The 23,922-nt window shown below is 45.1% G+C and overlaps 1 protein-coding gene across 4 annotated transcripts in view; it reads left to right on the forward strand.

Annotated features, from left to right (window-relative positions):
* The first annotated feature begins 9,973 nt into the window (after positions 1-9,973).
* ARIH2 (ariadne RBR E3 ubiquitin protein ligase 2) overlaps positions 9,974-23,922 on the forward strand; it is a 51,314-nt gene continuing 37,365 nt past the window's right edge. Inside the window, exons 1-3 of one of the 4 annotated variants that reach the window (XM_056129129.1) lie at positions 9,974-10,159; positions 14,198-14,259; positions 17,207-17,567. In XM_056129129.1, the coding sequence (XP_055985104.1) occupies positions 17,301-17,567 (267 nt within the window). In that variant the 5' untranslated portion in view covers positions 9,974-10,159; positions 14,198-14,259; positions 17,207-17,300. The remainder of the gene's footprint in view (positions 10,160-14,197; positions 14,260-17,206; positions 17,568-23,922) is intronic. The other 3 variants (XM_056129128.1, XM_056129127.1, XM_056129126.1) reach the window with 3 other exon arrangements.

Raw genomic sequence — 23,922 nt, forward strand, 5'->3', positions numbered from 1 at the left:
GAAGGGGATAGATGGGGAGGGACTTTCCAAGAAGAAAAAAAGAAAATGCAAAGCCACAATAGACTGAACCTAAAAACTTGGAGCACCACAGGAAAGCCTTTGTGGCTATAGCAGAGTGAAGGAGAGGGAGAGGTGGGACTGGGCAAGGCATCAAGGTAATGAAGATCTATATGAAAGGGGTCATTCTGTGCCAATGTGATGACATCAACCTGTCCTCTGAAGAACATTGGATCCATTCTAGAGTTTTGAGCAGAGAAGAGACATACTCTGAGTTAACAGGATGCAAATCGTGAAGAATGGCTTTTTATAGCAAAGAGGAAATAGGGAGACCTGCGGAGCCTAGAGATCATGGCCAAAGATGCTTAGGCAAGAGCCATATTACAGGGAATAGGCAGTTGCCTTGCATGTGGCTGACCTGGGTTAGATTCCCAGCAACCCATTTGGCCCCAAGTCCCTCCAGGAATAATCCCTGTGCACAGAGCCAGAGGAAAGCCTTGGGTATCATCAGATGTGTCCCCCCAAACAAACAACAAAAAAGAGACAAAAACACCAGCTTGATTCAGGGCAAGGCAGAAGCGGTGAGAAGTGTTAAGATTCTTATTGTATTCTAAAAAAGATTATAATGAATAGAATGTAAGGTACATGAGAGGAGTTAAGGATGATTAAGGGTTGTTTGTGGGGAGGTGACACACCCCATAGTGTTCAGGTGTTGTTCCGACACTCAGAAATTACTACTGATGGTGGTCAGGGGACCATATGGAACGGGGGGGGGGGCTCAAACCTGGGATGACAGAATGTGAGGCAATGTATATTCTTTTGTTATTGTGTCTGCATGTCTGACATTTTTCAAATTAAAAAGATGTGAACAATAGACATGCTCCTGCATATACATCTGATTTTTTTTTTTGCTTGTTTTTGGGGAAAACCCAGTGAAGTTCAGCAAAACCCTAGCTCTGCACTCAGGAATCACTCCTGACACTGGTGAGGGACCATATAGGATGCTGGAGATTGAACTTGGGTTGGCCACGTGCAAGGCAAGTGCCCTACCTGCTGTACTATCACTTGGGTCCTGGATTTTACTTTCAAGCTGACACACACGTTACCGGTCCCCTTCTGTGGTTATTCTCAGGCTAGAGAAAAGTCTCAAGTGGGAAGCTGGAACATGCAAGCTGAATGTGAAAGCTAAGTAACAGGAAGTAACTACCAGTACAAGAAGACTTGTAGGAAATTGGAGAGCGGAGAGGCCATCGCTAGGCCCAGTGCCATCTACTCTGTGCTATAAGATTTTTTTCTACAGAGGTACTGAAAAACTGTGGAAGAAATTTTAAGCACAATGATGACATAATCAGATTACAAAAAAATCTATATTGAATGAGTGAGATATTAGAAACAGAGAGACTCAACAGAGAACTATAGCTGTCTAGGAAAGAGGTAGTGAAAGTATGAATGAAGAGGGAGTCATGGAAGGATGGAAAAGGAGATAGAAAAGAAAAGGCATTATCAACTGCTCTGGTTTCAGACCACTGTAATGGCGGTATCCATAGCACATGCAGGGACATGTCCATCCACTCAGAGATGTAGTTTGGAACCTAAGGAAAAAAGGCCAAAGACAGAATCTCAGGAAGCATCAGCATAAGGATGTATACGCTTCCACTGACAAAGATTGCACCATGGGAAGAGGAATCAGTGTGATAGAAGACTCCAAAGCAGAAGTTACTATTAGAGTTTTGGAGGAAAACAAAGAGAATTATGCCTTTAATTCCAAGGGATAAAAGGGCCAATTACTGGGGTGGGGAGATATCTCAAAGGGCTGGCGTCATGCTCTGCATGTGCTAGACACTGGATCCCCAGCATCAGGAGACCCAGGATTGACCCATGACTGATCAGGTTCTAGTTAGGAAAGGAGCCCCCACCCTGATACACCCTGATACACCCTGATACATCCTGATACACCCTGATAGGTGTATCAGGAAATAAAAAGTGAGTCAGATACTTATTCAAGAAAAGGAAATTTTGTGCTCTGACTCTGAGCTCAGGTTTACTCCTGGTGGTGCTCGGGTGGTGATGCATGCTTGAACTATCTCTCTGGTCCAAGTTGAGGAATTTTGGTGACACTTACTGTCTGTCATGTTCTTCCCGTTGTTCATTGATTTGCTTGAACGGGTCCAGTAATGTCTCCATTTTTTTTTTATATTTGTTGTTACTGTGTTTGGCATATTGAATAGTAGCTTGCCCAGCTTTGCTGTGTGGGTGAGATACTCTCAGTAGCTTGCCAGGCTCTTTGAGAGTGGCGGAGGAATCGAACCCGGCTCGGCTGGGCTGGCTATGTGCAAGGCAAATGCCCTAGCACTGTGCTATCACTCCAGCCCGGTGACACTTAGAAGCATCTTAATGAGAGTGCTGACAGTAGTGGGTTGAATATGAAACAGATAGCAAGAAGACCGAGGTGTGGTTTTAAGAAGTTTGGTGGATAGGGAAAAATAGGCTAGAAGGAGGTTTTAGATTTAAGTATTTATTTACAATAATGAGGCAGAAGGAAATAAGAAAGGAGATAAAAGTAACATCTGATAAGACAAGGATACTGCAGTGCCTGCAGGGTGTGGGGGTGGGTTATGTTTTATATGGCAGTACCTGAGAAGCTATTTCTCAATGTTCCAAAAACTCTAGGACTCTGAATCTCTCAAGTTCTGGTACAAAGGTCTTCCTGTAGCCCAGAACTTGAAGTACATCTCAAACTCTGAGACAAACTCAGAGGGACCAGCAGGTAAGACACTTGTCTGGTATGTAGCAGACCCAGGTTTGATCTCCAGTACCACATACAGTCCCTGAGCCTGATGTAGGCTGGCAGGCAGACAGGGAAGGCCCTCTCCCCAGGTGATGGCAGTAAATTTCCTAGGAAGTCAGAGCTCTGAAGTTGAAAGCCAACCTTGCAGAAAACAGGAACTGAGGTCTGATAAGACTGTCACCTTGCACCAGCAGCGGACCCTGAGGAGATTGGAACCCTACCCAAGAAGGAAATTCCTCAAATACCATTGGACCTCTCCCTTAATCCGATTAATTTTAGTGATTCAGCCCAGAGAAGAAGTCAGAACATTCCAGACGAAAATATCCCAAGAAGATACCCTATAAAAGCCACCTTGAACAAAGGAAGGGTGCACATATGCTGCCCAAGCCCAGGTGCTGCTTAGGCCCACGTGGCCAAGCATATGTAGTGCCCAAGCACATGTGTCACCCGCATCTCCCCTCTTGAGATGTGTACTTTCATGCTTTTGTGTCTAATGCTGGGATGTATGTAGAAACTCTCTCTGCCCTTGGAGAAGCCCACATTCTCTCTTGAGTGAATTCTCTCTCTCTCTCTGTCTCTCTCTCTCTGTCTCTCTGTCTCTCTCTCTCTCTCTCTCTCTCTCTCTCTCTCTATCTCTCTCTCTCTCTCCCCCTCCACACCTTTAAAAAACCGTCCAAATAAAATCTATTTACTTCACTCCTTGTCTACTCCTAAAATTCATTTCTGCGAGGCGAGACAAGAACCCAGTAATTCTGGGATCCGAATGGCAGAGGTGGATGGGGTGAAAGTGACCATCTTTTTCCTCCCTGCTTCACCTAAGTCACCCATGGGGCCCACTGACATCAAGCACTGCCGGGAGAGATCTCTGAGCATGGAGCCAGGAGTGAGCCCTGAGTACTGCCAGATGTGACTCTCTCAAACAAATAAACAAACAAAAAAAAAACAAAAACTCGACCAAAGTATCAGTACAGCAGGTAGGGTACTTGCCTGGGTTCAATCCCCAGCACCTCATATGGTTCTCTGAGCCTGCCAAGAGTGATACTTGAGTACAGAGCCAGAAGTCAGCCCTGAGCACTACCAAGTGTGATCCAAAAACAAAAAAGCTGAAAACAGAAGGCTTACAAAAGGAGTGTGGTCAATTAACTGACAATACATTTATAGTAGGAACCTCAGAGATGAGATTAGAAAGAGGCAAGAGTCCGATAGACTGGATTAGAATCTTCCTTGGTCACTTTGGGTTTTTGTTTTTTGTTTTTTTTTTTTTTTGGTCACACTCAGGAATGTTCAAGGAGTTACTCCTGGCTCTGCTCTAAGAAATTACTCCTGGAGGTGCTCGAGGGATCATATGGGATGCTGAGGATTGAGCCTGAGTCTGCATACAAGGCAAGCACACTACTCACTATACTATTGCTCTGGCCCCAGCATTTTGTTTTGGAGAGTCACATCTGGCAGTGCTCAGGGCTGGCTCTAGTTTTATGTTCAGGAATTACTCCTGGTGGTTCTTGGGGGATCAAAATGAATGCTGATGACTGAATCCTGGTCAACCATGTGCAAGGCCAGAACCCTACCCACTGTATTATGTCTTGACCCCATTTCTAGTTTTGACCCTGGGTATTTGCCAGAGCTTTTTCTTTTGGGCAGGAGGGGAGGGGTCACAGTTGTTCTCAGGACTTCCTCTTGGCTTTGTACTCAGGGATCACTCCTGTTGGGCTTAGGTGACCATATGAGGTGTGGAGGATCAAACCTGGGTGGGCCACATGCAAGACAAGACCCTACCTGCTGTACTATTACTCTAGCCTTCTTTTCTTTTTTATTTTTTTGAGGCCACATCCAGCTATGGTCAGAGTTTACTCCTGACTCTTCACTCCGGGATCACATTCCTGGGACTATACATAGTTGTCAGGGATAGAACTAGGGTTAGCCACATTAAGGCAAACCACTGTGGCCTGTATGGGTCCCACAAAAATCATGAGTTATATATGCTTTAAATGCATATATATTTACTTTAAATGCATATATATTTTGAAGCTGTCATACATTTTTATATTCTATTTTAAACAGTTAAGACTATATTACTAGGTTCAAAGCAATAGTACAGCACGTAGGGTACTTGCCTTGTATGCAGCTCACCTGGGTTCAATCCCTTTCATCTGTATGATATATTACCAGGAGTAATTACTGAGCACAGAGCCAGGAGTAACCCCTGAGCATCAATAAGTAAGGCCCCGAAACAAACAAAAAAGACTATATCGGGGCTGGAGCAATAGCACAGCGATTAGGGCGTTTGCCTTGCACGCGGCCGACCTGAGTTCGATTCCCAGCATCCCATATGGTCCCCTGAACACCACCAGGAGTAATTCCTGAGTGCAGAGGGAGGAATAACCCCTGTGCATTGCCGGGTGTGACCCAGAAAGCAAAAAAAAAAAAAAAAAAACCAAAAAACAAAAAACAAGAAACAAAAAAAAACCTATATCACCAATATATTTCCTTGTCAATAGATGTCTTTGTATAGCATCCCTTTATTTATTTATGATTTTAGGCCACACATGGTGGTGCTGGCTCTGCTCTATAGTGACCCTGGTTGAGGACTGAGCCTGAGTCTGCATACAAGGCAAGCACACTACTCACTATACTATTGCTCTGGCCCCAGCATTTTTTTTTTGGAGAGTCACATCTGGCAGTGCTCAGGACTGGCTCTAGTTTTATGCTCAGGAATTACTCCTAGTAATTTAGAGCCTGAGTTTGCTAAGAGGGCTATGAGATAAACAATTTGAATCAGAGTTGAAACAATTTGAACACATCAAATACAATTGTCTTACCCCTATACTGTACTGTATGCTTCCTTTTAAGGGACATTATCTATTGTATCACAGATCACAGATCACAGAGCACAGATCATCCTGTTATTCGTCGATTGCCTCGAGCAGGCCCCAGTAACGTCTCCTTCATCCTAGCCCTGAGATTATATTCAAGGCTCTTTAGAAGAATGAGATCCATCATTGTTACTGGTATTTGGCATTTGGGTACGCCACGGGAAGTTTGCCAGACTCTGCCGTGTGGGCAGGCTACATTCGGTAGCCTGCCAGTTTGTCAAAGTAGGAATGAGATGTCATAATAAGATGTCGCACAGACGCGAATGCGGCCGCGCGGTTCCGGGAGCTGGTTTTTATAGTCTCTGAGTCTTGGCCGCTGATGGGATTACACAGCGCCAGGCGGCCAGTTGGTGGGTGTAATCCCATCAGCGGCCAAAACACAGAGACTATAAAAACCAGCTCCCGGAGGGAAAACAGTGCAGTCTCCTACCCCCGCGCCTGGCTATTCCTCACCGGCCGTTGGAGGGGAGCGGGTTGAGCTTTCCTTCCCGCCCCGACCAGGGCTCCGGCAGCCGAAGACCTCCGGGACCAGCCACCACCATGCTGAGACCACTCTCTGCACACCTGAAGGTACCGGCAGAGGGACAAAGCCACGTGGGTTCCGGGGCCGAGATCTCCAAGCCTACTCGGATTGGAGTTGAGCATCTTCCACCCAGATCCTCCAAATTCCAGTAGGCGGGGGTCACACCCACCAACTGGCCCCCTGGCGCCGTGTAATCTATTGTATATTTCTCCATAACTTAACAAACCCTTATTTTTGGGGGAAGCTGTAATATTTTCCCTGTAGGTCACTGTCCCAAAGCACATATATGTACATGTATTATGCATAGCTTTCAATTTTTGGGCTTAATTTAAGAAACATTATCCTGAAAAGTTAAAAATATTATCAATCTCATCAGTGTTAAATAAAGTTGTCATTGAAAATAAGGCTTGGGCTGGAGAGATAATATAGGAGGTAAGCCGTTAGTCTTAGATTTTATGTTCTGCACTATATAAGGGCCCCCTGAGCCCCCAGGGGTCACTTCTGAGAGTAGAGCCAGGAATAAGTCTTGAGCACTGCTGAATGTGGCCTCAAAACCAGAAAAAAAAAATTCACCTTTGCTGGTTGAGGTGTGGTGACTGTCTGTAAAACCATAAATTTAAAACTGCTAAACTGTTACCTGAACTACAATAATTATAATAAATAGGTTTATCTTTGGGTCCAGGAAATAGCTCAAAGAGCAGGAGCACATGCTTGCAGGGGCCTTAAATTCCAAAGGGCACTGCATACTGCCAAAAGAATGAGTGACTACTGGACACTAAGAGGAAGGAAGCATTCCAACCTCAAAGGGTATGATCCAAAACCAACAAAACCTTTACTAGGGAAACAGGTAAAGGTTTGTAGGTGAACAAATAAGAAAAATAAATAAGGTTCCAATGTAGGGCTGGAGCAGTAGTACAGCAGGTAGGGCATTTGCTGTTTGCCTTGCATGCGGTCGACCCGGGTTTGATTCCCAGCATCCCATATGGTCCCCCAAGCACCACCAGGAGTAATTTCTGAGTGCAGGAATAACCCCTGTGCATCGCCGGGTGTGACCCAAAAAAGCAAAAAAAAATAGAAAGAAGATTCCAATATATATTCATGCTTGTGTTTGATACGTGAGTAACCTTTATTTTGCAAATCCAGTAGTTCTACAGAAAGACCAATTCCCTTTATTTGTTAGACATATCTTATTAACAGCAACCTGAATTTGAGTTTCTAAGTGAGATTCCATTTGCAGAAAATGTATTCTGGGTCTTTGTTAATACAACTTATTAATGGGCTGGAGTGATAGCATAGCGGGTAGGGCGTTCGCCTTACAAGCGGCCAACATGGCCGACCCGAGTTCGATTCCTCCGCCCCTCTCGGAGAGCCCGGCAAGCTACCGAGAGTATTCGATATGCCAGACACAGTAACAACAAAGTCTCCAATGGAGACGTTACTGGGCCCGCTCGAGCAAATCGACGATCAACGGGAGGGCCTTTACCTTTTATTAATGTAGATATTTTATGTTGCTAACATATACAATTCATAAACCTACAATATATTACTTTGTACTATAACTTTTTCTTTTTCTGGATCACACCCTGCTATGCTCAGGGCTTACTCCTGGCTCCACACTCTGGGATTATTCCTGGTGGGCTGGAGTCCGTGTGGGATACTAGGGATAGAACGCAGATAAATGGCCTTCAAGGCCTTACCTGCTGTCCTATCTCTCCAGCACTACTATTAACTTTAGTAACTTTATTTTTGGTGCCAGATTGCAAATAGGACCTCAGAGGTGTGAGGTACCCACTCTACCATTGAGTTTCATCCCTGGCTGCAGTACTATTTTTTTTTTTTGGTATGTGTTTGTGTGTGGAGGCGGGGAAGGGCCACACCTGCCTGTGCTCAGGGCTTTCTTCTGACTCTGAATTCAGGAATCACTCCTGGTGGGACCAGGGAAACCATTTGTGTTTGATTCAGGATTGAACCCAAATCAATCAGCCACCCGCAAGGTACTATTGTATATCTATCACTGGGCTCCAGTACTATTAATTTTCATTCCAAATTAGTTAGGGGCTTTATGTAGCATTTGATTGCACATGATCTAGATACATGCACTGAGTTTATTTGGAAGCTGAATGTCATATATGCAATATATCATATATGTCATATATAAACATATGTCATATATAATATCATATGTGTGTGTATAAGAAGCCAGGTTTAGGTAAGAAATGCCTGCTACATTTTGGGAACCAGAGTGATAGTATACTAGGTAGGGTGTTTTCCTTTGCATGCTGCTAATGTGCTGGATGCCCAACACCCCATACAGACCTCGAACATTGCAAGAGTGATCCCTGAGTTGAGAGCCAGGGATAAGCCCTGAGCACAGTTAGGTGTCTCCCAAAAACAAATAAAAAAGATCAGAGTGATAGTACAGTGGGCAGGACACTCGCCTTACAGGTTCAGTCCCAAATAACTCATATGGTTCCTGCCAGGAGTGATTCCCAAGACAAAGTCAGGAGTAAGTCCTGAGCACTTCGGAGTGTGCTGCACACTCCACAAAAAAGATACTTGAATATGAATAAACGCAGTTTTATGTAGAGGTAAAAATGGTTTGGATTATCTACAGACTTGCACAACCAAGAGGCTCCCTAACATATAGTAACTTCACAATGGCACTTGAAATGGTGTGCAGCAACAGCTAGAACGATCTTCCTAAGTATTTTAAATACTTGACAACATGGTCTAGAAGGTCCTGGAAGTCATGATGACACCTCCTATACTGTTTAGTTTTTTGGTTTGAGGGCCCACTCAGCTATGCTCGGGGTTTACTTCTGACTGCGCTCAAGGATCACTCCTGGTAGGCTCAGGGGAGAAGGCAGTCCAACCTAGGTGGGCAGCATGCAAGGCAAGTGCCCCACTCTTTGTATTACAGCTCTGGCTCCTAGATTTTGTTTATGGGCCACACCCGGTGGCGCTCAGGGCTTACTCCTGGAGGGGTCAGGGGAAACTATGCAGTGCTGGGGGACTGAGCCTAGGGAGATTGCAAGTGCCTTACCCATGTCTTCCAGCCGCCCCTATACTGTTTAAAGAGTGTGTGCAATATGGCACCTAAGATCCAAACTTGTAAAATGAAGCTGGAGTGGTTTTTTTTTTTGTCTTCTTGGGTCACACGCGGCGATGTTGAGGGGTTACTCCTCCTGGCGGTGCTCAAGGGGACCACATGGGATGTCGGATATCGAAGCCGGCTTGGCCGCATGCAAAACAAACGCTCTACCCCGGTACTACGGCTGTGGCCCTGAAAGGGAGGGGAGGCACAGGCCCTGCCTGGGAGGGGAAGCACGTCTTTTCAGTATGGGATGAGAAAACCCAGCATATGCTGGTCGTGTGGCCCACGGGCCACCAGGCGCCACCCTCGAGCCTAGACAGAGGGTTCCAGCATGGTATTCTCGCTGTCAGTGAAGGCCTAGCTCTTTGGCCGGAGAGCGGCCGGGTAAAACAATCCTTGATCCACTCCATCGTCGTCTTAAGGCCTTCTCCGTGCCCGACATCCGAGAACAGAGGTGAGGAGTCCAGCAGGAAAATGCCAGTTAAAAATATCTCGGCTGGCGGCGTCTGTCGGCGAAAGCCGGAAGAGGCTCCCTGATCCTCCTCGCAGAAGCCGACCCTCCTCCTTGGCCGCCTCCCGCGGCTGTGGGCCAGCCCCACGAGGTCGCCGGACTGCACCGTCCAGAGAGGCAGAAAGCGGCTCTCACTCACGCAACGCCTGCCGCGACCCGGGCGACCGCGGACCGACCCCGGCCCGGAAGTGACGCAACTGCACCGAGCACTTCCGGAGCTAGGAGACTGCTTCGCCGGAGGAAGCCGCGCGGGCCTTGACCGGCGTCGGCCCGTAGCCTCGGCTCCTGCCGCCGCGCCGAGTCCGAGTCCTTTGGCCCGGCGCAACGCAGACCGGCCTGCCCGGGCTCGGCGGCCGCGTGGCCGCGGCTCCCGGTAAGTGCGCGCCGCGACTCGCGGCCTTGTTTACTCTGGCGGACCGGGGGAGGGGGTGGGTTCTCCGCGCGCCTCCCCAGCCCGGCTCGGGCTCCGCCTTCGTCGCCACCCGCGAGGCCCGGGCGCCCCCGGCCACTCTTAGGCGGGCTCGGCTCAGGCCGGGACCGGCGGACGCTCGGCGTGGCCCGATTTTCCCTCCTCCCGCCGGGAGAGGTCGGAGGCCAGCGCCTCTGACCGACGGGTGCCGGCCCATCGCGGCCCTCGCCGCCCTCGGGGCTCCCCGCTGCGGGGTCGTGGGGCGCTCTCGCAGGCCGCCCGCGCGGGGAGTTAACGCCCGCCCGGGCAGGGGGCCTCCCGCGCGCCAGCCCCGGCGCCTCGCGGCTATTCCGGTTCGGCCGGAGGGACCTGCCGCCCCGGAGCCGCGGCGGCGGCCCGGCGGATGCCGCCGTGCCGGGCTCGGCAGAGGCGGCCGTGTTCTGGGATGACTTCCCCTCTCTGTAGATTGTTGCTTCCGCCCCGTAGAACTTTTCTTCCACAATGGACGTGTTCTAAACGTTGTGTTGTCCAGTTTGAGTGGCCAGTAACCACACGTGGTCTTGACTTGGGGCTGGTACGACGGAAAGGATTGCAATTTTTATTTTATTTATTTTTCGGTGTTTGGGCCACACCCGCTGGTGCGCAGGGCTTACTCCTGGCGGGTGGTCTGGGGACCCTATGGGGGCCGAGGGTGGGGGGTGTCTATCTCAAATAGGCCGCAAGCAAGGCAGGAGCCTTACCCGCTCTACTGTCTCTCCGGCTCTATATTTTATTTTTTGTTTTGAAGTATTTTCTGGTTTGGGGGACATAACTGGCGCCACTCAGGGATCACTCTTGGCTCTGCGCTCCCAGATCTCTTCTGTCAGGGCGCGGGGCGCAGGAAGCAGAGTCCAGGGGGTACTGTTTGCGGTGCTGGAGATCGAACCTGCATGGGTTTACTGCAAGCAAGGCAAAATAAGCTTTATTCACCAAACAATCTGTCGGATCCAAGTCGGACCCCAAGAATTGTAATTATTAAATGTTAGAAAACACAGGTGGCTAGGGCCTACTGAAACAGACATGACAGAAGTGTAGGGTTTTGCAACTACAAACCCTTGGTGGTGCCCTTCAGGGATGAAAGGTAGAGCTTCATCCATTTGGGACATGTGTTCTCACTAAGGTATCTCTGGCCCCCAAACAGAGACAGAAAGAAAACTTTTTACTGGGGGAGTGGGATAGGCTATTGGGATGAGAATGGGAATGGTATTTAACATATAATGGAAATCATAATATTGTCTTAAGTTCTGTTAGTAAAGCAGTAATGTCAGCGTTTTCTAGTAGAATAGGGGTATTTGATTTTGTAAAGAACAGAAATGAAGTTTTGATTTAAATCTTACATCAGGCAGTAGTAAGTACAACATAATCTATTTTTCAAGGGGTGACTAGTTTTTCTCTGCTTCTTGACTATTTGTTCAGGAACCTGTAGTACCCCACTTAGCCCAGATCCTGGGAGGAGTCCAGAGAATGTGAAAAACTTGATCTTTTGTGATACTGAAGGTGGCCTTATGGAGGGTGAGAGAAAGTATGAATTTCCAGAGGTCACGGATCTGGTGGAAGTTGACCAATTGTCAAGAGGGTGGTCCTGGTCAGGTTACAAAATTTTATTATTTTTTAATGGCAGGTTGGAGTGTTGGGTAATCAAATCCAGAACTTCACAAGTTCAAGGCAAGTGTTGTATTGCTGAGCATGTGAACATGCTCCAACTTACTTAGCCCCTTTCAGCTCTGTTTTCTTCATTTATACGAAGAGAATGATAACGGTTTTAGAGGATTGTGAAGACGTATGAGAATGCGTCAGATCTGAAATTGGATTTCAAATGAGAACTTTTATTGGTAGGGGTAACAGTCTTTGTTCCTAGTAAATAGTATCTTAGATAAATAAATATGGAGGTGGAAGACTGTGGAGGTAACTCAAAGGGTCAGAGCCTAGGGTTCAGTTCCCAACACTGCATAGTCCCCCAAGTACTGTGGAGAGTGACCCCTGAAAACCTGGACAGGATATCCCCAGCACTACCAGATGAACTGAGAAACAAAACCTAAAAGAACAATACAGGTGTAAGAAAAAAGGTTGGAAAAAATTGTTCCTCTCCCTTTTTGTTTTTTTGCAGTGCCAGGGAGCAGACTTGCTGCTGAGCCACATCCCTAGTCCTCTTCTATTTTGGAAATAATCTATAATCATTTGGACTTCAGTTTTTTTGATCTTGGGGATTGAACCAGGACCTCTCATATGCCAGACTTTATTCTGCCTCTGAGCTACAACTCCAGCCCTGGATTTGGATTTTCATTTAGTTTATATTGGCCTGTGTTTCAGTTATGTCTTTGCAAGGTAAAATGTCCATTTTTTAAAAAAGTCCTTGAGAATGAAACTGAGGCTATGGCCCTGGGAAGAATGAAAAAAGTAGAATAAAAAATCCTGAAGAAATAGTAATTGAGTGAGCAAGTAGTACTTGTTTATTCTTCCACATTGGAATATGTATCTGAGAGAGCCAAATAACCATCAGCATGCCAGAAAGATCACGATCACGACCATCCTGTTATTCGTCGATTGCCTCGAGCAGGCCCCAGTAACGTTTCCTTCGTCCTAGCCCTGAGAATTTTTAAAAAGTGCCATATTCAAGGCTCTTTCAGAGTTAGGAGAATGAGACCCATCATTGTTACTGGTATTTGGCATATTGGGTACGCCACGGGGAGTTTGCCACACTCTGCCATGTGGACAGGTTACATTCGGTAGCCTGCCAGTTTGCCAGAAAGATGGGACATGGCTATTAATATTGTCTACTGGAGGATCTTTTTTTGTTTTTGGACTACACGTGGCTCTGCAGAGATCACTCCTGGTTGGCTCCGTGCTCAGGGATCACTCCTGGCAGACTAGGGTACACATTGTCCTATCTCTGTGGCCCTGGAGGACAGATTTTGTTGGGGTTGGGGGAACACTTGATGGTGTCTTTAAAATTTTTTAATTGAAAAAAACACTTGGAGGGGCCACCCAAGCCTGGGGGGCCCCAGGAGCCATACCTGGTGCTACTCGACTAATTGGACTGGGCAGTTCAATGCTAGGGCCTGAGCACTCAGCTGCTGTGAACTGTTTGGTGCTGAAGATACTATGGTGAGCCCTGTAGTGCTCAGGGGTCTTCAGAGCCACTGCAGTGGTGGTGGAGCTGGGGCATGCAGTGCTGGTATTTGAATTCGGTCTGGTACATGTAAACTGTAAAACATGTGTCCCTGACTTCTGAATTATTTCCCTGTCCCTGAAAAGAATTTTTTGAGTGAAGTGACTACTAGCACTATTCTGTAAATGTTACATGATAGGACTGGAATTGACTACTAAAAATTAGTGCCATCCCCCCCGCCCCCCCAGCACAACCATCGGTGCTCAGGGGTTAATCGTGGCTCCACATTCAGGAATTATTCCTGGTGGTGCTTGGGAGACCATCGGGGATGCCAGGGATCGAACCCCAGCTAGCCGCATGCAAGGCAGTCACCCTACCTGCTGTACTATAGCTCTGTCCCATGTATTTGTTTTTGTTTGGCCACATCTGGCAGTGCCCAGGCTACTCTCATCTCATTGCTTAGGGAAACCTGGGGTACCGGGATCAGACCTCCACCACCTGATGCAGAGCATTGTTTCAGCTTGTTGAACTGTTTCTCTTGCCCCAAAAGTTCAGTTTTAATTCATTTAAAAGTGTAAGGTGGTAAGCTTCCAAGTTAAGGGAGGGAATTGGGTATCTATTTCCAATACGAGTATCTCAGGTTAAATTATTGTCACCTATTTGCTTTGAATACTTTTTCATCTTTTAGAATGTCATGAAATGCTTGTCAGTATTATAACGTGGATTTCTGTGAGATTTAAATTGTGCTTACTTCTTGCTACTTGTTATTTTAAATAAATGTCTTTTTTAAATGAGTTTGCAGAAGCAGAATTTCATATATACATACACATGTAATATAATTGTTTCTATTTTAGATGGAAATCATATGACAGAAAATTTGGGTGACATCTTTCTAAAAGAATTTCAAGAATTACAGGTATTTTTCACTTAAAAGTTTAATGTTTTGTATTTTTTTCTTTCTTTTTTGGGGCCACACCTAGCTGTGCTCAAGGCTAACTCCTTCTGTGGTGCTGGACATCAAACCTGTGTCTGCTACCTGCAAGGCGCAAGGCAAGCACCTTACCAGCTATATTATCTCTCCAGTCCAAACTTTTAAATCATATTTTTTTGGGTGGTGTGTGGGTGGAGACACAATCAGCTATGCTCAGGGTTTACTCCTGGTGGTAATCCAGGGATCATATATGTTGCCCAGGATTGAACCCACATCTGCTGTGTGCAGGACACATGCTATACTATCTCTTTGGCTAAAGATTAACTTTTTCTACGGAAGGAAAATACTTTAAGCTCACTTGTGATTAGGTGGTTCTGCCAAATAAAGATTCTCAGCCATCCTGGTAGGTGAGTCCTTTCTCAGGTCCAAGGGTTTAATGCGCCTTTAAAATTTTTCAGTTTTTGGATTTTGAGCCACACCTTGCTACGGTACTCAGGGCTTACTTTTGGCTCTGCGCTCAGGGTTCATTCCTGGTAGGTTCTGGGAACCACAAAGGGTGCCAGGGATTAAACATGGGTCTGCAGTTTGCAGGTACCATGCCCACGCATTGTATCTTGCCAGTGATCACTTTAGTACTTGTGCAGAGAAATTAAGGGTTTTTGCCACATTTTCTCTGAGATAAATTTAGAACTTTGTCTGTTTTTTTTGGGGGGTGGTGTTGGAGGGACATGCTTGGTGGTGCTGGAGGGACATGCTTGGTGGTGCTCTGGTGACGATAGTGAAGCCGGGATTTGAACCATGTGCTAGGCACATGTGTTTGCAGGCACATGCTAGGCATATGCCTTAACCTTTGTACTATCTCCAGTCCAGGACTTTGTTTTGCTTTCTCAGCTCTTCCTTTATGTAAAATTGGGTAACTTTTTGATATGTGTCGATTTTTTTTTATTTGAATTTGTTTCTCCACTCTTAATTTTTCTCTAATGTTGATCTTTCTAAGGCGGAAAACCTGTGGTTTTCCTATACCATTTGGCTAGTTCCTTCTTTTATTTTTTTGTTCTTGAGTACAGTGGTGTATGGGGTTTACTCTTAGTTCTGTGCTCAGGGATCACTCCTGGTGGGGCTCAGGGGACTATATAAGCTGATGGGATCAAACCTAGGACAGCCACATATAAGGCAAGTGCCCTTCCTCATGTACCATGTCGCTTGCCCCCCCCCCCTTTTTTCATTGTTGGCATGCCAGCTGTGTTGATCAGCTGAGCATTTCACACATAACATGAGGCTTTGCTTTACTACTGAGCCTGGGTTCAGATTCTCTACCTTTAATCCTTTTAAGGGATCACTGAAGCCTTTTATTGATTAATTTTTGTCATACCAAGGACTGTTGGGGGCCATTCCCAGCATGGTAATTGATCGTCATTCCATGCCTTCAGTGATTTGCAGACCATTTGCTACCATGCCAGGAATCAAACCTGGGACTCTCACATATGAAGCATGCTCCTAACCCTTTGAACCATCTCCCTGGTCTTAAGTATATTATTTGGGTTTGGGGAGATGGGTGGGGACACACCTGGTTATTACTCTTGGCTCAGGTGGGTTTTTTTTTTTTTTGGCCTTTTGGGTCATACCCGGGGATGCACAGGGGTTACTCCTGGCTCTGCACTCAGGAATTACCCCTGGTGGTGCTCAGGGGACCTTATGGGATGTTGAGAATCGAACCCGGCTTGGTCATGTGCAAGGCAAATGCCTTACCCTCTGTGCTATCGCTCCAGCCCCATTGGCTCAGGTTTTTTTTTTTTATATATAAATTAATTTGTTGAATCACCATGAGTGGCTCAGGTTTTAAGGGTTACTACTGGTGATGTTTGGGGACCATGTGATGCCAGGAATCAAACCAGGCTTCTCTTGCAAAGCTTGCACTCCAGCCTGTTGCTATTTGTCTGGCCCCACTGAAGCCCTTTTTGTTGTTGTTAGACCACACTTGGCAGTGCTCAGGGATATGTTCTGGCTGTGTTTAGTACCTGGTCCACATAGAGGACCAGGTACTAAACTCGGGTCAGCCACATGCAGGGCCTTACTTACTATTCTATTTTGTTGACCCTTGATCCTAATAAAACCTTTCAAAAATGAAAAAATTATTAGAGTGATTATCAACCACTGGATTAGAGGTTCTAAATAATGAGTCTGTGAAACAGTCTCATTTCCTAGGCAATTATATTGTGAAGGAACTGTGTTCCTATTTATGAACTGTGTCATCACTTACTGGGGTGTGAGTGGTGAAGAATTTTTTTTTTTTTTAGAGAAACACCATGAGGTACAGTTATAGACTTAACAAATTTTTGTGCTTGGGTTTCAGTTATACAATGATCAAGTACCCATCCCTCCACCAGTGCCCATTTTCCACCACCACGGGTCCCAGTATCCCTCCCATCCCCCATCCCCCCATCCCACCCTGTCTCTGTGGCAGGGCATTCCCTTTTGTTCTCTCTCTCTCCTTTTGGGTTCTGTGGTTTGAAAGAGAGGCACTGAGTGGCAATCATGTTTGGTCTATAGTCTACTTGGTGAAGAAATTTTAAACTTTGATAGTTAAACCTTTAAGTTGCTTCCCCATTGAGGGCCAACTATGGTATGGGCTTCTTAAAGGATTTTGGCAGGAAGGACAAATCTATTGGAATTTGACTCTACATCGAGCAGACAGCGTTACTCTTTGTGCCAGGCTTTTTATGTGACGTTGCCTTTGTCAGCCTTTCTAGGAAATAGTTATTCTTTGATTGGCTTGGGCAAAGAGAGATGATGGGCACGTTTTTTCTGTGATTAGTTAGAATAAGCCATAGTGGAGGAGGGCTAGAGCTATATTATTTTGATTCTTGATTGATTTGTTATAATTTCTCATAATGAAAATAACACTTTCCCTCCCCCCCTTTTCTTTCTTTAGAAGACAGAACACTAATGCATTTGAGAAGGTGGTAAAGTGTGGGGGGAGGGGGAAAATCCTACTTTCCTGATCTGCAATTTGGCTGGATGCTAAGATGTCTGTGGACATGAATAGCCAGGGATCTGACAGCAATGAAGAAGACTATGATCCAAATTGTGAGGAGGAGGAGGAGGAGGAGGAAGAAGAAGAGGATGAGGACCCTGGGGACATAGAGGACTATTATGTGGGAGTAGCCAGCGATGTGGAACAGCAGGGAGCGGACGCCTTTGATCCTGAGGAATATCAGTTTACCTGTTTGACCTACAAGGAGTCGGAGAGTGCCCTCAACGAGCATATGACCAGCTTAGCCTCTGTCCTAAAGGTGAGCAGTGTTGTCAATTCAAAGTGTAATCCCCTCAGTTGAATGAAACATGTACTGATGCTAATGTCTCTTCTAGACTGATTTAATGGCCCTGTAACTTGAAACCAAAGCTAAGTATTAAAAATTGCATCATTTGAGCACATTTAATGAATTTCTTTTTTAAGTATATATCTAAGGTCTTCAGATTCCCAAATTACTAAGAATTAAAATAGACTGGTGGATTGGATTCAGGGAGGATAGACCAGAAGTACATTGAAGCAGAATTGCATTGATTAACACTTGTTTCATAAAATGAGTTTTAGGAGACTTTGTAAGAATCACTATCTTTCACATAGCCTATGTGAACAACTAGTAAGTGTCTTAAAAATACCCAAATTCTTCTGTTTTGCCCTGGATAATCATGCCCCTTGGATAATATGCTTGTTTCATGTATTGATACCTAATGCTTGTGTTCAAAGAGATTTTTATGATTATAAATTCGTACAGCTTATATTCAATTGATTTGGGTGGGTGGGTTGAAGAGAGGTGATGGTGTTAGTAATGGAAATGTTTGTTTTGTGGTGCTGGGATAAAACCCAAGGTCTCAAATAGGCAAATTGAGTTACATCGCTGGCCCTTGTTCGTTTTTGTTTCTTGGTTTTTAATTTTAGGACACAATCGCTGGTGCTGAATGGAAGGTGGGATGTGTGTGTATATGTAGAGTTTATTCCAGGAAGAAGCTTTTTGTTTGTTTATTTTTGGACCCTCCCTGGCATGCTCAGGAACTACTCCTGGTTTTGTGCTCAGAATCCACTCCTGGTGGTGCTTGGCAGACCATATGTGGGCTGGCAATTTGACCTGGGTCCACGTGCAAGGCAAGTGCCTTAACCTCTGTTGTATCTCTCTGGGCCCAAGAATCCTAATTTTTTGGGGGGGATGTTGGAGAGTTTGGGTTATAGCTAGTGGGGCTCAGGGTTTTCTCCTGACTCTGCACTCAGGAGTCATTACTGGCAAGACTTAGGGGACCATCTGGGGTGCTCAGCATTAAACCTGGATTGGCCTCATTTAAGGCAAACAACCTACTCTCTGTACTATTGCTCCGGTCCAAGAATTTTATTTTTATTGTTTTAATGATCATACTTTTTCATATCTTAACACCTCAGGCTAGTTATTAATGTCACTGTGTACATTTTGTACTATGTAACATACTAGCAGGTATCATTCTCATATAATATACTATAAAATTTTAATTATATTTTAGTTATTTAGATAGATTTCCAGCATGTTTCTCTTCTAACTAGGCTATTATGTAGAAGCAGAGCAGATAGTTTTTACTATTTACTCTGATCTTACTTTAATATTACATGGATTTTGTCTTTCAAGTGAAATATCAAGGGCTCATTGGCATGATTTCAAGTAAATACTTTTATTGTTGGTATTTAGATGGAAATACCTTGTGCCTTGGATATTTGCTTTTTCTGGTAGATTAGGTTTCTCCCATCTCCTGTGGCGAGCAAAGGTTAATAGTTTAGTTACTTAAGGCTTTATTATGAATTGATTGAAAATGGGAAGCTACATTTTTTTTTTTTTGGGTGGAGTGGTCCACATCTGGCTCTTTGTTCAGGGGCCACAATAGGTGAAACTTGGGGGAACATATATGGTTCTGGGATTTGAATCAGGGTCGTGAATGCAGCCACATGCCAGTCAAGTACCATTATACTTAACCTTTGTACCATTTCTCCTGCCCTGCTTTTGTATTTTTTGGCTTTCAGAAAACACTCCTGTTGGTGCTTGGGGGAATCACATACTGCTGGGGAATGAACCTGGGATTCATTCAGTTTTCAGAGTATCTGGTGCAAAAGGGAGGGAGAGGAAGAAAGATGGGGGGGGGGGTAAGAAGGAAAAAAAGGAAAGTGGAAGTTTTCCTTGCTCAGTGAGAAGCTGAAGATTTGAGACCCAGTTACCCAGTGGAGCCTTTGTGCAAATTTCTCCGCTATTGCTTTAATAAATTCGTTGATATTTCTGTCCTTTTTAGATATCTTTTTCTTTCCTTTTTTTGTTAAAAGCAAACATTCGAGAAAGTTGAAGTGACAGGCATTTCCATAAAAAAGCAATGGGGTGGGTCATCTGAGGGAGGACTATTGTTTTAACTTTATTGTAAGGGTCATACAGGTGTTATTAGGAAAGAAGGTGTTGGGGTTTAAGCTGCTTGTCTTTCTTGCAGCTAACCTCAGTTTGATCCCTGGAACTGCATGTAGTTCTAGCTTGCCAGGAGTCAACCCCTGAGCATAGCCTCAAGCACCCCCAGATGTAGGCCAAATCCCCCCTCTCCTTTCACAGCAAAAAAAAAAAATAGAAAAGCAATTATCTCAAGTATTCTTGGGTGTTCATCTCCCATTCTGTTACTTAATATGTTCCCCAGATGAGTGCAGTCTTTCTATGTCTGTCCCTCTCTTTCTGACTCAGTTAACTTAGCATGATACTTTCCATGTAGAACCACCAATTTCATGACTTCATCTTTTCTAACAGCTGCATAGTATTCCATTGTGTAGATGTACCAGACTTTCTTTAACCAGTCATCTGTTCTCAGGTACTCAGATTTTTTCCAGATTTTGGCTATTGTGAACAGTGCAGCAATGAACAGAGAAGTGCAGATGTTATTTCGACTATACTTTTTTGCGTCTCCGGGATATATTCCCAGGAGTGGTATTGCTGGGTCAAATGGGAGCTCAATTTCTAATTTTTTTGAGAATCGTCCGTACTGTTTTCCAAAAGGGCTGAACCAGTTGGAATTCCCAGCAGTGAAATACTCAGCAGTGAAGCAACACCAGTTGCTTTTGTTCTTTTGGATGTGGGCCAGTCTCTGGTGTGAGATGATGCGAGATGCATGCTAAAAGTAGACTATAGACTGAACACGATAGCCACTCAATACCTCTATTGCAAACCACAGCACCCTAAAGGAAAGAGAGAGCAAAAGGGAATGCCCTGCCACAGAGATGTGGTGGGGTGGGGGCGTGGGAGGGCTACTGGGTTCATTGGTGGTGGAGAATGGGCACTGGTGGAGGCATGGGTACTCGATCATTATATAACTGAAACCCAAAACGAAAGTTTGTAAGTCTACAACTGTACCTCATGCTGTCTCACTAATTAGCACTGCACAGTAGCACTGTCCTACTGTTGTTCATCGATTTGCTTGAGCGGGCCCAGTAATGTCTTCATTGTGAGACTTTGTTGTTACAGTGTTTGACATATTGAATGTCACAGGTAGCTTGCCAGGCTTTGCTGTGAGGGCAGGATACTCTCAGTTGCTTGCTGGGCTCCGAGAGGGGTGGAGGAATCGAACTTGGGTCGGCCAGGTCAGCTGCATTCGAGGCAAACACCCTACCAGCTGTGCTTTCGCTCCAGTCCACTCACTAATTTAAAAAAAAGAAAAAAGAAAGCAATCATCGGGGCTGAGACACAGTGCAGTTGGGTAAGGTGCTTGCCTTGCATGCGGCCTGTCTGAATTTGATCTCCAACACTCCATATGGTCCCCAGTACCCTGCCAGGAGTGACCTTAGAGTACAGAAACAAGAGTAAGCCCTGAACACTGCTTCTGGTGGTATTTGGGGGTGTGGTGGGGATATGACTACATGTGGTGCGGGGGATTCAAACTGGGGTTGGCCATGTGCAAGGCAAATGAGTACCTTAATTCCTATACGATCTCTCTGATTTATACAGTAAACTATAGAAAACTGAACCAATTTTGTTTTGTTTGGAGGCAACATCCAATCCAGTGGTGCTTAGAGATATTCTAAGGGCTTACTCCTGACTCTGCTTAGAGTTCACGTCTGTCAGTGCTGGGGATCCAACCTGAATGAGCTGTGTGCAAGGCAAGCAAGTTATGTTGTATTATCTCTTGCATGTCCTTCCTTTTTTTAAAAGTAAAGTAAATATAAAATATGCACGACACAAAATTTATTGTTTTTGAACCGTCATGCAGTATTGAGTATTGAACTTGGCCCTTTACGGGCATTCACCCCATCGAGCTCTCTCTAGCCAGGATTTAAAGTCTCTTATGTAGAAAAATTCCATTGATTTCTTTATTTTTCCTGTTTTCTGTGGGGTTTTGGTGGTTTTGTTTGGTTTTTTTGTTTTTGTTTTTGTTTTGAACACACCTTGATGGAGCTCATGGGCTACTCCTAGCTTGATACTGGGAAGGGAGGGACTGAGGTTGCTGCTGGTTTGCAAACCACAAAGTCCTTTGAGCTCTTTCCTTGGCCAATACTGGCTTTTTGGTTTATAAAGGCTGTTAGTGTCAGAGGGTGACTTTAATTTTGTGCTTTGGGACTAATCTATTAGTAAGTAGTAACATGATTAATTGAAAAGGAAAGTGTCATGAAAATAGATGAAGACCGGGGAGACAGTAGAGAAAATGCTTATATATTAATGGGAAGAAATTATTAGTATCCAAATAAAGGTATACATTGTTTTGAAAATGAGTTGTCATTCTTTGTGAATGGAAGTGCCAAGTTGGGGTATTGAGGTCTAAGAGCGGGGGAAAACATATCTGACCATTGACAGGTTTTATTGTGGAACCTAGGACATCACACTACTCCACTGAGTGAATTAAGTACTCCATTGAGTCAATCCCGTGGCCCCTTATATGTGTCTTTCCCCCTTTGTTTAATGCATATTTGTTTATTTTTCCACACCCATGTTGCTCAGGGCTTACTCCTGACTTTGTTCTTAGTATTCCTCTTGACAGTGCTCAGGGTACCATATGTGGTACCAGAGAGCAAAAGTGAGAAAACTGCAAACAGAAATGATGGAACTGAAAAACTTGGTAGGTTTTTCCAGGATCAGGGATCACTCCTGACTCTTTGCTCAAGGATCAGTCTGGTGGGGTTCAGGGGAACTCTCTGAGGTGCCGGGGCAAGTAGTATTATCTTTCCAACCCCAAGAATTTATTTTTTTAGGAATTCTGGGTTGGGTTTCATACATGGGAGGCATGCGATTATCACAGAGCCATATTCCTGACCCTACACTGGTTATGATAAGAGAAGTCCTTTCTAAGAATAGGCATTTTTATTGCAGTATTTAACCAGGAATAATTTTTTCATTCAGTGAATCTTATTAGGACTGTTCTGTGAAAGCGGAAGAGGAATTTACCAGTAGGCTGCTTAAGAAGAGTCTCAGTGGTGGTAGAGCCCCAAACTGAGAGCACAGCCAGAAGTCTCACTGTGTGTCCTTTATTTTAGTATTTTAATATTGGTGTGAATGTCACTCAGGCTTCACCCAGTTGCTTAAGAAGGAAGAAGAAATAAGTCTTGGAGCTACAGTGAGCTATATGAACTTTCACAGGAGAACCTTGAAGGTTGGGTAGAAGGACAGTCAGTGGGGTAACTTGAGAACCCTGACAGGTTGACAAAATTTGGAGGTGAAAAAGTAAACTACTAGGCTGAAATAGGAGCACTGTACTGTACTGTCCTCCCGTTGTTCATCGATATTCTCGAGTGGGCACCAATAACGTCTCCATTGTGAGACTTGTTGCTACTGTTTTTGGCATATCTGATACTTCATGGGCAGCTTGCCAGGCTTTGCCGTTTGGGTGGAATACTCTCGGTAGCTTGCCAGGCTCTCTGAGAGGGACGGAGGAATCGAACCCAGGTCGGCCACGTGCAAGGCAAACACCCCACCTGCTATCTATCACTCTGGCCTAGGAGGCTAAAGTAAAGAAGGAATAAAATGTGGAGGTGTCTTTACCACTGGCAGAAAGACTTTTGAAACTTGTTTTTCTTTTGGTCCCCAACCAGCCTTACTAAAGGCTTACTTCTGCTACTCTCAGGGATCACTCTTGGAAGGGCTGGCCGACCATATCCAGTACTGCGGATTGAATTAGGGGTCAGCCACTTGCTTGTGAGTGTCTTACCTACTGTACTATCTCTCCAGCCCCTTAAAACTTTTTTTTTCCCTCTTGGCTTTTGGGCCATACTCTGCAGCGCTCAGGGATCTCTCCTGACAGTGCTGAGAGGCCATTCAGGGTGCCAAGGATAGAACTGCATGCAAGGCAGTGGCTGCGTACAGGGCAAGTGCTCTACCCGCTGTACTATCTCTCCAGTCCCAAAACTTCAAACAACAGTCTGCATTTTCCAAACCTGGGGTTTCTCAAATGGAATTGAACAGATAAGATAGTTATGAGTGTTACTAGCTACAGTTCTTTATATATTGCTCTATTAAGTGCTACAAGTTGAGAAAATGTTCCCTAGGATACTGTTCTGGCAGCCTTTTTTTAATTTTAAAAACTCTAATGTTGGGGCTGGAGCAGTAGCACAGCGGGTAGAGTGTTTGCCTTGCATGTGGCCTACCCAGGTTCGATGCCCAGCATCCCATATGG

This window comes from Sorex fumeus, unplaced genomic scaffold, assembly GCF_029834395.1.
Source record: "Sorex fumeus unplaced genomic scaffold, SorFum_2.1 ptg000072l, whole genome shotgun sequence".
In the NCBI taxonomy this organism is placed as follows: domain Eukaryota; kingdom Metazoa; phylum Chordata; class Mammalia; order Eulipotyphla; family Soricidae; genus Sorex; species Sorex fumeus.